At 40.4% G+C, this 16,196-nt stretch overlaps 1 protein-coding gene across 3 annotated transcripts in view; it reads left to right on the top strand.

Moving 5' to 3' along the window:
* Positions 1-445: 445 nt before the first annotated feature.
* The window catches only part of dnai2b (dynein, axonemal, intermediate chain 2b), a 70,830-nt gene continuing 55,079 nt past the window's right edge, over positions 446-16,196 (top strand). Inside the window, exons 1-4 of one of the 3 annotated variants that reach the window (XM_043714739.1) lie at positions 446-854; positions 4,759-4,946; positions 8,613-8,774; positions 10,175-10,299. In XM_043714739.1, the coding sequence (XP_043570674.1) occupies positions 4,761-4,946; positions 8,613-8,774; positions 10,175-10,299 (473 nt within the window). In that variant the 5' untranslated portion in view covers positions 446-854; positions 4,759-4,760. The other 2 variants (XM_043714738.1, XM_043714737.1) reach the window with 2 other exon arrangements.

Here is a 16,196-nt window from a genome sequence, read left to right as displayed (position 1 = left end):
TAGGCGGTAGTGTGGGGGAAAAAAAAACAGGTGTGCCTGCCCTTTGATGTGAAGGGCAGTGTTTGTCACTGGCCACCCGGGTGTTTTCCTATCTTCCTGGTGGTGAAATTTGAATAAAGATTCGTGCACTTTGTGTCTTTCATTGTGTCTCACACCTGCACACACACACACACACACACACACACACCATGGGTACTAGGAAAAAAAATAAGCACTACTGCAGTTAGGCGGTAGTGTAAAAAAAATTAAAAATCACTCAACACCAGGTTATAGTCCAACAGGTTTAATTGGAATCACACTCGCTTTCGGAGCGTCGCTCCTTCATCAGGTAGTAGTCACATGATGAAAGCTAGTGTGCTTCCAATTAAACCTGTGAGATAATAAATTAATACTTTGCACCTGTCTTTATCAAGGAAATAGATCCTATCCAGGCCATTGTGACAGATGAGGAAACTATTGCTAGAAGAGTTTAAAACTGTTAGATTGATGATTGTTAAAGTTGACAAGCACTGGGACTGGATGAAATGTATCCAAGGATGTTGTAGGAAATGAGTGTGGAAATTGCAGGGGCACTGGCCACAAACTTTGTCTTCCTTAGACTCAGGGGAGGTGCTAGTAGATAACATAATTGGAAACATTACTCCCTAGTTCAAAGAAGGTTGTAAGGATAAACCCAGCAATTACAGATTAGTTGGTTTAACTTCATAACAATTACTTAGACTTGGACAGCAACAGACCTGTGAGAAACGTTATAGCTCATGGAATAAAAGAGACAGTAGTAAAGTGAATGCAAATTTGGTTGAGTGATAGAAAACAGAGTAATGTTCAATGAATATACTTCAGACTAGAGGAAGGTTTGTTGGACATCCCCAGATCTTTGTGTGCAGGTGACAGTTTCAAAGTTTGTAGCATTAGAAGTAGTCAGTGCAGAATTTCCAAAGTAGAGGCAAGTCGGTAGAGTGGTTAGCATTTGTAGTTCAAGGCAAAGAAGACTGAGATAATGTGTTTTGATAGGAAGAACGTTGGCTGACAATATAAAATAAAGGATGCATTTCTAAAGGGGGTGCAGGAGCAGAAGAATCTGGGTATATATGTGCACAGATCATTGAAAGTGGCAGGGTAGGTGGAGAGCATTTAATCAAGCAGAATAAAGTATCATATGTTTTAATAGGGGCAGTGAGTACAAGAGCAAAGGCATGATGCTGAACTTCAAGAAGACATTTATTTGACCTTAATTGGATTATTGTATATGGTTCTAAATGGCATACACTAGGAAGGATGTGAATGCCTTGGAGAGAGTGCAGCAGAAACTTACAAGAATAGTTATATGGATGAGAAATTACACTGGAGAGGTTCAGATGATTCTTCGTGGAGAGAAGAAGGCTAAGAAGAGAGCTGAATAAAGTTATCAAGATCATGAAGGGGTTGAATAAAGCAGGTGGGAAAAAACGTTTCCATTCAGAAAAGGATCAAGAACAAGAATGCACTGATCTATTGATTGAAAAACAAACAACTGTGATTGAATAATAAGCCTTTTCCATGATGAGTATTCCAGATCTGAAATGCACTGCCTGGAAGCATGATGGAGGCAGGTTTTTTTGAGGTATTCAAGAGGGCATTAGGTGATTTATAGTGAAAAGGTAGAAGAACGGCATAAAGTCATGATTATCATTTATGGGTAGAATGACCTCCTCCTGCACAGGAGGTCAAAGGTCTGATTCTAACCAGACTTTTTCCATTGTTTGCATAACCAAATGAAGGTTTTCAAAGTAAAGGAAATGCATAATTTCATTAAATGTGTCTGATTTTACTGCTGGTGGCAGAGTCCTGGAGAATTCAAGCCAGTTCCAGATGTTTAGCAGCTTTCAGGTTGCAATGGATTCGATTATCTCTGAGAGGAGTGAGTGAAGTTGGGATCACTGAGGGCTATATCCTTTGCTGCAGCCCGGGATGTCCCAGCCACCGATAGGTCGGCGAAGTGCGCGCGCACGCTACTCGTCACCGTACTGCAGCTGCGCGCTCAGTTTGTTGCTAGGAGACTGTCAACTGACCGGAGCCAGAGACAGCGACCAGGACAGGGACATATTCAGCTACAGGCAGAGAGACAACAAACCGGCCGCAGGTACCGGGGCAGAGCTGGGGATGGGAGGGCAGACCTTACACCCGACCCTGGGGAGGGGTATATACCCACAGAGGGGTTATATATTCCAACCTGGGGAGAGGTGCAGGGATATATACTTGCAGAGGGGGGGTTATCTATCCAACCAGGGGAGGGGTATATACCTGCAGAGGGGGTTATATATTCCAACCAGGGCTGGGGAAGAGGGGTATATACTTGATGAGGACTTATATACCCCACTGGGTGGGGAAGCAGAGGAGGATGGCATATTTAGCCAATGTGAGGAAGGAGGGGAGGGGTATATACCCGACTTGGCATGAGGGAAAGGGGCAGGCGATATATGTAACCTAGCAGAAGGTATGGTTATCGTGTACCTGACACTGGGGCAAATCTGGCAAGAGGAGCAGAACTAAGATTGGTGCAGTGGAATTCAAAACTGATTTGTTCCCAGGTTTTGATCTTCCTACTCCCTCCCCACCCACTCCACCCCCAAAACATAGAGACTCCTACCCATTTACCAGGACACTCTTTCCATACTTATCCCTTGGTATCTGTCCTGTGACTCAAGTCATGTCACCTTACTGCCTGCATCCTCTCCAGACCTCTTCTTCCTCCCTATATCTTCCTCACACTACTTTTCTTCCTTCACACCAGAAGGAAGAAACTCTTCTTTCTACCTTGGGCACCTTCAGCTGTAACACAGAATTAACTTCAGGCCAACTTTTTAATCCTCCTAGCAGATAAAAGCAAAATTCTGTTTTCATACTCCTGTCCTTGTTTGGTCAATGTGTTTTATTGTTTTAAGGAAAATGTATGTTTCTGGAATTAAACTTTGAATACTGAAATGATCCAAACTTTGTTAAATGATTTGTAGCTAGATGAGAATTCCCAGATGTGAAAATGAGCCCAACTGCAATTGTCCATTGAACCTTTGAATATTCTTGCACAGGAGTTAATTGGTTAAAGTAGTGATAGACCTTCATGTGAGTTCAAAACATAGAAAATAGGAGCAGCAGTAGGCCATTCAGTTCTTTGAACTCTGCCTTTCAATATGATCAGGATCATCCAAATCAGTACCCTCTTCCTGATTTCTCCCCATACCCTTTGATCCCTTTAGCCCTAAGAACTTGATCTAATGTCTTGAAAGCATTCAGTGTTGATACTTCTGCTGCTGTTGCACATCCTTCAGAAATCCTGATTCATGCAAAAGTGCATTAATTGCTTCAGAGGTTTGAACCTTTTGATGGGGGGAAATTTGTACTGTCCAGACCCATCTGACAATGTCTCCAATGCTGACCTCAGTTAGACTTCAGCCTGTAGCACAGCGTAGTACAACTCAATCCTCATCCACTTCCTCGCAGCCAACTACCTAACTCCTGCAACTGTCACTTCCTGCAGCCACCACCCCAAAGCTTTATTTGGCATGGACATGTTTTAAAAGTTTCTTACTACTACAAAAAGATTAACTACACAACTGATTCTTGAAACTAGTAAATAGTTTTATATGGATTTTAAAAGTCATTTTGAGTGATTTAGAAACATATTGGTCATGCCATTCAATGTCAAGAAGCAACGGTTTAATTCTCTCGTTGGTAAAGAGTCAATCTCATAAGACATTCCCTCTAGCCCAGCTGACAGCCTTGAGAAATCATAGTTCATAGAAACATTCCAGTCCAATGTTTTTCTGCTCCTCGCTGAATTGTTGTGAAGAACTAGGTGCACTCCAGATCATAGAGGATATGATCCAACCCAAGTGTATATTTAGTAAACTCCAAAATTGTAACATTCCTTCGTAGCCTTCAGTTTGAAACTAGGTGCATAAAATAATTGTCACAATAGTTGCTAATACCATTTGTAGTTTTCCTACCACTATTAATCAATGGCACAGTGGTTAGTGCTGCTGCCTCACTGCACCAGGAACCTGGGTTTGGTTCCACCTTCGGCCGACTGTCAGTGTGGAGTTTCCACATTCTCTCCATGACGGTGTGGGTTTCTCCAGGTCCTCCAGTATCCTCCCACAGTCCAGAGATGTGCATGTTAGGTGGATTAGCTATGGTAAATTGCCCATAGTGTCCAGGGATGTGCAGGCTTGGTGTAGATTAGCCACCGCAAATGCAGGTTTACAGAGACAGGGTGGGGATGGGGTTGGTCTGTGAGGGATGCTCTTCGGAGGGTCAGTGTGAACACGATGGGCCAAATGGCCTGCTTCCACACTCTAGGAATTCTATGATTAATGCTGAAAGTCTATAGTTTATTCAACGTAGAGATTTCTAAGTCTTGCCCCTCTCTTGCACAGTTTTGTTTCACTCCATAGCCCCACTATGTCAGTTTCCAACTCAAAATAGAAACGTGCTAAACCTTGTTTCTGCTACAGATGTTGCCAATGAAGCAGGAAATCAATAACAAATATTATAAGTAATGAGATTCGATCATAGCTTAAACAAAGATTTAGAATAATATTCAAAATACTACTTGTAATACTACTGGGACTAAGCATGGCATTAAAGATAAACTAGTTTTATAAAACTTCAAATCATTCTACTTGTCCACCATTGCTGACTTTTATTTTACCAAATCATTGGAATATAAGGTATTTAAATAATTTGTTGAATTAAGTATATTATTTTGGTATCTTGCAGAGATGATGGAAATAGTGTATGTCTATACTAAAATACGGAGCGAGTTTGGGCGGCAGTGCAATTTTTCAGATCGTCCAGCAGAGCTACATGTTGATATTGTCCCGGATCCATCATTGGCAGAAAACTTCATCGAGAAAAATCCCGTTGATGTGTTTGTACAAGTTTCAAAGGACATGTCTGAACATGAGGTAGGGTATCAGTGGTTGAAAACTGTAATTCCTTCAATTTTGATTCTTAAAATTCCTAAGACTGCTGGGAAGTGCTGTTCACCTAACAAAGGGAGGTAGGGTAGAATTTATACAATGAATGGTAGGACGTTGGGTAGTGTTGTAGAACAGAGGGACTTAAGAGTTCAGTTACACAATTTTTTTTGAAGTTACAGACACACATATAGAAAGGTTGGATAAAAAGCCACTTTGGCACACTTGCCTTCATTGCTCAGTCCTTTGGGAGTTGGAAAGTCATGTTGAGGTCATACAGGACATTGTTGAGGTATCTTCTGGAATACTTCGTCCAGTTCTGGCACCCAGTTATAGGAAGGATATTATTAAGCTGGAGAGGGTTCAGAAGAGATTTACCAGGGTGTTGCCAGGTATGGAATGTTTGAGTTGTATAGATGGGTTGGGACTTTTTCATGGAGTGTAGGAGGGTGATTTCAGCATGGATTTGTTGGACTGAAGAGTCTGTTTCCATGCTGTATGACTCTGTGAACTGAATCCCAGGTTTCTCCATCAATTTTGTTTGTAAGTTATTATGTTTAAGATCTGTTTCAGTTAGTGATCAGAAATTGTGCATATGTGAATATCCAATTCCTCAAAAATGATTTACATACCATTCAATAGCTTTGAACGTTTTTTAGACAATTGATATTGTCTGCACCAATCTTCATAAAGATAGCTGACATTTAAATAAGTTGTGGTACTCCTTGAAGAGAGTCTAGTATTTGATTGTCTTTCTCACTTCTCAAATATACATCACTATATCTTCGAGAAAAGCTTGTAGCAGAGTGTGCAAATTAAGTTTAGGCTTTTAATGTTTTTTTTAGAAAACTAATGTTATTTTTGATCTTGTATCTGACCAAACCTTTTTTTTGCAACTTGACATACTTATGAAGTCAGCTACCACCAAATTGACAGGTTGTCTTTTATATGTGCACTTTGCAGGCAGCCTTTAATCTCCTTCAAGGCAAAAGTCATTTGTGTCATACAACATGACTAATATGCATCCATATGTGATGAGGTAGAGGTAGCCAGAATATTGGTTGTCATTCCATCAGAGTTGTTGAAAACCCATGGTACTAAATGGAAATACAAGTTGGTCAGAATGTTCCTAAAGAAAGCTTTAATGTAACTTTACTATATTTGCATCACTGTGAAATGATTTTTAAAAAAACAAATAACTGTTGATGATCTGTGTAGAGTTAAAGAAAAAGCGCATGGAAAATGCAGGCCTGAATTCTGTTAATGTCATCATGTGTAAATCCTGCTAATCACACTTGTTAAATGAATTTGTATAAGCCTTTACAACTTTGCTAGTATGATATGTGTAAGGATGCAACTGAAAATGTTACCTGTACAATATGGAATAAACTCTTCATTATAAGTTCATAAGGGAATATGTGATTTTTTTTTTTGTTTTGTCTTTTTGTATTCTGAAATCGATAACAATGGCAAGTTCGTTAGCTGAAAATTGTAACATCCCAGACAGACCATATGAAATAGGAACAGGAATATGCTATTCAGCTCCTTGAGTCTGCTCTGCCAGTCAATAGGATCATAGCTAATCTGACATTCCTCATGCCCACTTTCTTATATTTTTCCTGTAACCTTAGATTCCACTTTTGATCAAGAATCTATCTATCTCAGCCTTAAATTTACATAGGGACTCTGCCCCAGGGCTCTCTGTGGCAAGGAGTTCCAAGACTCTCAACCCTCAGAGAAGGAATTCCTCCTCCTCTCAGCCTTAAAATGATGCCCCTTTGTTCTGAGACTAAAGAATCCTAGACTCTCCCTTGTGGGGAATAATTGTCTGAGCAAGCTTCGAGGAAAAAAAGCTAAGTTCACTCTAGATAACCGTATCCTCATTCCATTGTAAATTCCTTCATTTAAGCTAAACAGTACTTTACTCACATTTATCACTCTCAAACATGAATATTAAATTCATGTTATGATTACTACTTCCTAGGAGATCTTTTACCCTATGATAATTTATTCAACTTGCCTCATTACCCATTACCAGATCCAAGATAATCTGCTCCCTGGTTGGCTCCTTGACATATTGCTCTAAGAAACTACCCCTAATGTACTCGATGAATTTATTGTCATAGCTACCCTTTCCAATTTGATTAACTCCATGAACCTGAAGATTGCAGTCAGTCATAATGAAAGCACTATTCTTTTTACATACTCCTATTATATGTTGATTTATAGCCTTGCTCAGAGTGGCCAGTATTTGGAGGCCTGTACACTACTCCAATCAAGGTCTCTTTCTCCTGCTGTTCTTTTTACCTCTGCCTCAATGGATCATCTGAGCCTAGATCATCTCTCACTACTGTCCTTATTTAACCTCTTATTAATAGTGCTATCCCACTACCTTTTCCATCCCTCACGTTTCTACGAAAGGTCAATTATCCCTGAACATTGAGTTCTCAGTTTTGATCTCATTGTAATCATGTTTCCATAATAGTTGTGAGATCACATTCATTTACCTTGATTTGTGCTGTCAGGGCAACTATCTCATTCTGAATGTTTCTTAAATAAGATGCAAACCCTTTAAATTTTTTTCTATTATTGAGTTTCTCTAGATTTTTTTCTATTATTGAGTTTCTCTAGATTTTTTTATGCTTCCTTGGTACAATATAACATTAACATATTCTGATAGAAGATGACCTAATACTTGCTGCATTTGTTCCTGACTAGTTACAAGGATGAAAGTCTATTTGAGTGCTTTGACAGGTCACCTACAACAGTTCTAGGTTCAGCAGCTCAACAGTCAGTCAGTCAGAAACTGTCAATGATGCAGTGGCTGTGCCCCTTTCTCTTTCTCTGAAATCTCTTTAGTCCAGGTTTGGAAACGGAAAACTCGTCATATGGCTCTATTACTGCAAGCCAAGAATTCTTAGTTCTGAATTATTGTCTCCAAGAGAACAAAATAAAATCAATTAGCCACAATTGCTCTACTGAGAAACTCTGGGACAAGCAGCTACTGTAAACAAGAATATGAACATTCTATGAGGAATTTTTTCATTATTTTAAATTCAACGTAACCAAGACCATACACTACAGAACGCTCTGCTTGGGGATGTGGAGTCGTTGGTGGTGATTTTGTGTGTGTGTGTGTGTGTGTGTGTGTGTTGCTTTTGCATTAGTGAGTCGTTGGATATATTTGTACATTTTTAATCTATTGTTAATAACTCCAGCATTTTTTGAGAGTTTTAGAAATAAAATTAGCTGTTCATTTGTTAACTAAAGGAATGTGGTTGGCTTATTTCCTACATCAAGTGATACACAATGGATTATTTGTTAACTTGGATGTATCACATTTCTTTTGAATTCTCGGTTCACTGTCAGCAACTCATAAGGGGAGAGAAAAGAAAGGTCAGCATTCTGACTTGGTTATACAATATTGTAATGAAAATGTTGAAGCCAAAGAATGATAACTATTTGCATCACTGCTTCATGAGTTTAGGTCTTTCTTCACAAACAAACATTAATTTTAGATACAAGGTGAGGCTGAGATCTTTGAAAACTGAAGCAATCTGACCATATTCCCTAAATGATGTCATGTCAAATGAAGTAGTTTGATGCAATTCACCAATACTCTTATTTTCTTTTTATTTCTCTTTCCACTTTAAGGTCAATACAGAACGTTTTAAGACAGAGTCTCGAGGGATTAACCATGTAGAGGGTGGCTGGCCTAAAGATATAAATGCAAATGATCTGGAACATACCATTCGTTATAGGAAGAAAGTGGAAAAGGATGAGAATTATGTCTACACACTCATGCAGCTGGGTAGTGTAAGTGAATGTGAAGATATTAATGCAAAATGGTGTTTCTTTGCTCCCCTAGAAAGAAATATGGTAGTAATTCTAATATATTTCTAAAGTTGATGAATTGACTTTTGCTTGCCTTTGTAGTATTTTTGGCTTCTGGAAAATATTAATTTATGCACTCAAAAAGAGCTGTTTAGTAAACCTTTATAGCTCAAAGGATATTTTTAGTGAGGGAATCATCCTTCTAACTTCTATTTTCTTGCATCTCTTTGGAAAATATAGAAAAGAATGACAAATATTTTGGACTTCAAGACTAATGGATGTCTATTTAAGGACTAGGTTTCTTGAGAAAATGACTTCTTGCAAGGAACCTTCTCCTAGGAACTGATCATGTGATCGGACTGTCTTTGAAATAAACAATAGAGAAGAGTAAAAAAAATTATTGCAGAAAACCTGTCTTTCAAACAATTCAGTTTGGAGAAAGTTGGCTGCAGGGAGCAACTCTTTTTCAGCAGAATTTAACAAGTATTCTTGATATTGGTCAAAAGAGTAAAATCTTAATAATAGAAGGACTCAATTAATAGTGAGTTGGACTTCCGTGATAGCCAATCTGAGAAGAAAGATAGTTCGTATTGTCAAGACTCCAGAGTTAAAGAACATTCAAACCAGTAGAGTTCTGACTCAAGGTGACTATGAGTAAGGTATTTATGATAACTGCATTGAACAGAGAGCCTACAACCCTAAGGAGGAGATTTGAAGGAAACACCTTGCCAGAAATAAGTGGAAGAGCCAGGATATGTTAACCTATATGTGAATCTCAAATGGTTCTCAAACAAAGTGGTTAGTCTTTCAATTCTAATAAATTACTGACTGAATTTTTTGGGTGCAATTCAAATGAATGTGGAAGGAAATTTGGGTTAAGTTTTTGGTTTAAAAAGTAAGTAGCTGTTCATTGTATTTTCAATATCTTTAACAAATTGACTATTTTAGATTTAATTGACTTTCGTGATTGATCTCTGTGTTGTAAAATATTTTAATTTCAACAATGAACCTTGTAACTGCATTCTCTTAGTAAATATCTGCAATTTTGATTTCAAAAATATTATTGGTCTCTACTGAAATCATATATCTTTCAACATTTAAGAGTAATAGAATAGCATCAGCACAAACTAGTTGGGCTAGCCTTTACTTTTTTGCATTGATGAGCAAGATTTTGCAAGAGTAGAGTGACTCATGATGTGCTCTTTCAGATATGTTCATGCATATATAGGTTTTAAAAATGTTGGCCCACAAAGTTGGTGGAAGGGCAAGCTGAAGGGTAACAAGAGCAGTAGGTCATCTGGAACCTTGATAAGCAACAAAGTAATGTGCATCTCCTTGCCTAATGAAACTTGTATATTGACTGTTCTTTTCTGTTTTTGCAGTTAATGGAGCACTGCATCAAACAGAACAATGCTATCAATATTTATGAGGAATACTTTGATGATAAAGAGGAATCCATGGAAAGATTCACAGAACCTTTATCTGCAAAAACCATAAATGTTTTCAGGTAATGGTACATCCTTGAGTATTGCATTAACGTCTCCTTAGATTAAAAAGTTCCTGTCAAAGAAAGATTGTGGACAACTTTTCAAGGGTAACTCCAGCCAGTTTCGAATTGTGAGTAAATGTCAGTAGAAAATCTCAAGATAACTGATCAAAAAGCAATATGTTCAAGCTTACCTATGATTTATTACGGTTCCAAACATAAAGGCATAACATATCTTTTAATTAAAAACTGTTATCCCACAGCCAATCTTTCTGTATTCAAGCTAAACATCTTCCCATCCCTCCCTAATTTTAAAAGCAACAAGTCAGCTCATTCATTTTCTATCATCCTCGAATGAATAACATTCAATGTTTTGTTTTATTCTTCAGATTTGCCAAAAAGCTTTTATCTCTTCCTAGATTCAGTTACAAAATTCCACACTCTTTGAATTAGTCAGTGTGAAAGTAATCATGATGTTGCTTCCAGCAGCACTGATTATCTTCCCTAGCAGCAGGGTACATCGCAAGCCACCATCTGTGAGATTCATGTGGCATTCTCCAAGGCTGTGGATATTTAGGTGCTGGCAGAGATTCATCTGTATGTGCTAAATTGACAATCTTGCTGTCAGTGTGTAAGAAAACATATTTGGAATTATAAGACACAATTTCATCCTCAGCTGGAGTACTGCATTCATTTCTAGGGAATGTACTTTGGGAAGGACATGAATGCATTAGAGAGTGAGTTAAAGGGTTTTGCAAGAATCATTCCAGGGATAAAGAATTTCAGTTACTGAGGTTGGTGAAGTTGTTCTGTGTTTCTTGGAGAAGAGAAGACTGAGAGGAGATCTGATTGACATCTTGAAAAATGTCCATATTACAGAGGAGGAAGTGCTGAATGTCTTGAAACGCATAAAAGTGGATAAATCCCCAAGACTGATCAGGTGTACCCTGGAACTGTTTGGGAAGCTAAGGAAGTGATTGTTGAGCCCCTTGCTGAGATAGTCACAGGTGGGGTGCCAGAAGACTGGAGGTTGGCTAACGTGGTGCCTCTGTTTAAGAAGGGCAGTAAGAAAAGACCAGGGAACTATAGACCAGTGAGCCTGATGTCGATGGTGGTAATTCTGAGGGACAGGATGTACATGTGTTTGGAAAGGCAAGGATTGATTAGGGATAGTCAACATGGCCTTGTGCGTGGGAAATCGGGTCTCACGAACTTGATTGAGTTTTTTGAAGTAACAAAGGATTGATGGGGGCAGAGCAGGAGACATGATCTATATGAACTTCAGCAAGGCATTCAACAAGGTTCCTCATGAGAGACTGGTTCGCAAGGTTAGATCTCATGGAATACAAGGAGAACGAGCCATTTGGATACAGAACTGGCTTGAAGGTGGAGGGTAGTTTTTCAGACTGGAGGCCTGTGACCACTTTTGGAATATTGCATGCAATTCTGGTCTCCTTCTTATTGGAATGATGTTGTGAAACTTGAAAGAGTTCAGAAAAGATTTTCAAGGATGTTGCTACGATTGGAGGATTTGAGCTGTAAGGAGAGGTCGGAGGCTGAGGGGTGACCTTATAAAGATTTATAAAATGATGAGGGGCATGGATAGGGTAAATAGACAAGGTTTTTTCCCTGTGGTAGGGTAGTCCAGAACTAGAAGGCATAGGATTACGGTGAGAGGGGAAATATTTAAGAGACCTAAGGGGCAACTTTTTCACACAGTGGTGCATGTATGGAATGAGCTGCCAGAGGAAGTGGTGGAGGCTGGTACAATTACAACATTTAAAAGGCATCTGAATGGGTGTATGAATACAAAGGGTTTAGAGGGAAATGGGCCGGGTGCTGGCAAATGGGACTAGATTAAGTTGGGATATCTGGTCAGCATGGACGATTTGCACTGAAAGATTTGTTTCCGTGCTGTACATCTGTATGACTCTATGATAGAAGTATTCAAAAATCATGAGCAGATTGAAAAAGAGCATGCAGAAAATTTTTTCTGCCTGTGAAGTTATTGAAAATGAGAGGGTACAGATTTTAAAGCAACCATTACAAGAAGCAAAAATGATGATGAGGAAAATATTTTTCACAAAATGAATGGATAAGATTTGGAGTGCACTACCTGAGACTGTGGTGGAGGCACTTTCTAAGAAGGCATTCAAATAGAAATTAGATAGGATTTCAAAAGGTGTCATGTCTAGGGTCATAGATAAATGATAGTTTCAAATCAACCTCCTGGACCATAACCCGGTGTTGTGTGTTTTAAGGCAGCACAGTGGCTCAGTAGTTAGCACTTCTGCCTCACAGCACCAGGGTCCCAGGTTCGATTCCAGCCTCGGGCAACTGTCTGTGTGGAGTTTGCACATTCTCCCCGTGTCTGCGTGGGTTTCCTCCGGGTGCTCCGGTTTCAACCCACAATCCAAAGATGTGCAGGTCAGGTGAATTGGCCATGCTAAATTGCCCATAGTGTTAGGTGCATTATTCAGAGGGAAATGGGTCTGGGTGGATTAATCTTCGGAGGGTCGGCGTGAACTGGTTGGGCCGAAGGGCCTGTTTCCACACTGTAGGGAATCTAATCTAATGGCAGTAGATGAGATGCTCATTTGAAGAGCCAGTACAGACATGATGGGGTGAATATCCACCGTGTGCACTGTTAAAACTCTGTGATACCTGGAGCAAAAGGAAAGTTCAACCCGAAGACTTTGCTGCAGGAGTTCCACAGTGCAGCATCCTATGTCTAAGTATCTTCTGCTTTTAGATTAGATTACTTAGTGTGGAAACAGACCCTTCGGCCCAGCAAGACCACACCGACCTGCCGAAGGGCGACCCACCCACACCCATTCCCCTACATTTACCCCTTCGCCTAACACTATGGGCAATTTAGCATGGCCAATTCACCTAACCTGCACATTTTTGGACTGTGGGAGGAAACCCACATAGACACGGGGAGAGTGTGTAAACTCCACACAGTCACCTGAGGCAGGAATTGAACCTGGGTCTCTGGCGCTGTGAGGCAGCAGTGCTAACCATTGATCTTCCAACCATCATAAAGTGAGGATATTTGCAGATGATTGCACAGTCTTAAATACCATTTTATTATTCTGCAGATATTGAAGCAGTCTGTGTCCATATGTAGCAAGACCACCTTGAACTGATAAATAGCAAGTGGTATTCACGTTATACCAGTGCTCAGCAATGACCATTTCTACCAAGATAGGATCTAACCATTTTCCCCTCCCATTCAACAAAATTTTCATTGCTGAGCTCCCCAATCATCATGAACATAGTGAAGATTAGCATTGACCAGAAATTTAACAGCAATATCAATATTAGGGTTATAAGAACAGATCAGGGTCTGGAAATTCCATGACAAGTGACTTGCCTTCTGACTCCATAAAACCTTTACAAAGCACAAGCCAGGAACATGATGGAAGACTTATCACTTACCTTGATAGGTGCAGCACTAACAACACTCAAAAAGCTAACTATATCCAGATCAAAGAGGCCCACATCATTCAACCACCGACTTAAACATTCACTGTCTCCGCACTGACACACAGTTGTCAGTCTGTACTTTTTCCGGATGCACAGCAGCAACTCTCAAGCCTCCTTCAACAATAGCCTTCATGACGTCTAGCACTTGGAAGGACAACAGCTGCAGATAATTGCCAGTTTCTTGCTAAGCCAAACGTTTTTCAGACTTTCAAATGTAGAGCCAATTTGGCCTATTTCAAAATTTGGGTGCAGTACTGGAGGGATGGGAACAAGCTGCTGTGCTCTCCAAGAGTAAGTGGCTGCAAAATGACACTAACTGCACCAAGCATTATGAACGTGGAAGTGAAGAAGGCTGTCAGACAGCATTCTCAACACCAGATAAAACATGGATTGAATGTGTGGAAACCACCTTATTATCTGAAAGCTGTAGCAGTTGATGGGCAGAGTTGAAATCAGACACCTAGTGAAGGGAGCTGTCATAGACATAGATACTTATACACTGGTTATAGCCATTGGGATGATTCTCAATCATTCTGTTTGTCCATCTGTAGTAGAAGAATGCTGACAATTGGAGGGGATCACAGTGGAAAATCTCCATGATATATTAATTTTCACCTCTGTCCCCTGTCTTTCCATCCCCCCTGACCCCAATCCTCCCCTTTAGAGACGATTACAGGAGTCATCACTCACCTGCACCAGCACTGCCATTCACCTCAGTGCAGTCACATTCTATCTTAGGCTTAGTGTCACAGTCTGGTAGATCGTCACAGACATGTAACTGCAGCTGACAGAGGATATGAGAGCTTATGTCTCTACATTGGACAATTACTGGAGATCAAGGCCCTGCTGACCTCCATGCAGTCTCCAAGCATATGGATTTGGCTGTGAGAACCCTGATAAAGATATAGAGACCGGAAAGGGAATATCGGTCAAAGATGCCAGAAGCCCAAGTGCTGACTCGAGCCAAGGCTGAGGAGTCTGTCCACGTTATAAGTACTGGTTCCAGCAATTAAACATTTGGCTTCCTCCCTTGAGAGAGTGGCATCTGCCATGGAGGGTCTAGTTGGAGCAGAGGATGAGGTTTCTGTTGGATATATGTTTGTACCTGCTAGACATAGGTGAGAGGGAGTCGAGGGACCTCAAGCTCCCTCGAATTGCCCTTCTCTTCCAAAAGTCAGGAAAGTGCTATTGGCTCACAGCCAGAGAAGAGGAGTGCCAGCAAGTCACCTCAGGAGCTTAATCTCCGATCACTCCAAGGATGCTCTGCTTTTCCATTTCCCATCCACTAGCAACTCCCTCATCTCTCCAGCAGGTCATGCTAAGGAGAATGTATCTTCACCCATGTAGACATCCCTCAGCCCACTGAACTATCTTGGCTATGACTATCAGAGGATTGCTGTCAATCCCGAATGCTTCAAGAGGGCCTCACCAAAGATAAAAGGTGCCAGGGCCAAGATCTGTGTAGACCCAGAGGTCAACCCTAAATGCCTCAAGGCACCGTTGGTTCTGTGCCTATGTGCCAAAGTACAGGCTGAACTGGAATGTCTAGAGGCATGTGGCATCATAGACGCAGTACCTATTGCTGAATGGGCCACTTCAGTAGTCTCAGTCATAAACCGACAACTCAATCCATAGCTGTGGGGTTATGAGTTGACATATCCTATATCACGCAGAGAAAACTTGTACGCAAAGCTGGCTGAATTGACTGTGAGCCACAACAACTCCAGCTTGAGCTTGAAGGATGATCCAGGTAACATGTTACTCTAAGTACTCTCAAAAGACTGTATGAGAACGAACACTCCCCCTTTGGAGTCTCCATCTGTGTCACCAGCACGAAGATATTTTGAAAAAAAAAATGAATCGGATCCGGGGGCTCTTAGACATAGTTCCTACTCCTAGACCAAGAGGCTTGTTGACTTGGTCCCACCTGTTCCAGAGGTGAGTAATAACATTTTTCAACAGGGTGATTGGAAAAGTCAGATAAAGCCGACCCTTTGGGTCCAAAATAAAAGTAATGCAAACCCAAGGGCCCTCTTGTAGCACAGTGGTAGTGTCCCTACCCCTGGACTGAGATACTGGGGTTCAAGTCCTACCTGGTTCAGAGGTGTGTAATAACATCTCTCTGAACAGATCAATAAGAAAATATCCAGATGTGAAAAAAAACAAAACCGACCCAGTCCAATTCTGTTTTGATTTAGGCCCTCCCCTCTCTCCCTATCCCCCCTTCACTTTTGATAGCTTGTATTGTCCATAATGGCTTTGCATGTAAACTTTTAATTGGTTACAGAGGTGTTTTAACTGGCGATGTATAGTAGTTTTACAAAAGATTCAGCCAAAAAAGAGTCATGGTGATTTTGGTGGGTGGGAGGTCACTTGGTTGTGTGTGATAACACTTCTGGGTGAAAGAAGAGAGGAAAAGATGAAGTAGG

This window comes from Chiloscyllium plagiosum, chromosome 24 (assembly GCF_004010195.1).
Source record: "Chiloscyllium plagiosum isolate BGI_BamShark_2017 chromosome 24, ASM401019v2, whole genome shotgun sequence".
Lineage (NCBI taxonomy): Eukaryota > Metazoa > Chordata > Chondrichthyes > Orectolobiformes > Hemiscylliidae > Chiloscyllium > Chiloscyllium plagiosum.
This window is presented reverse-complemented; position numbering and strand designations above follow the sequence as displayed.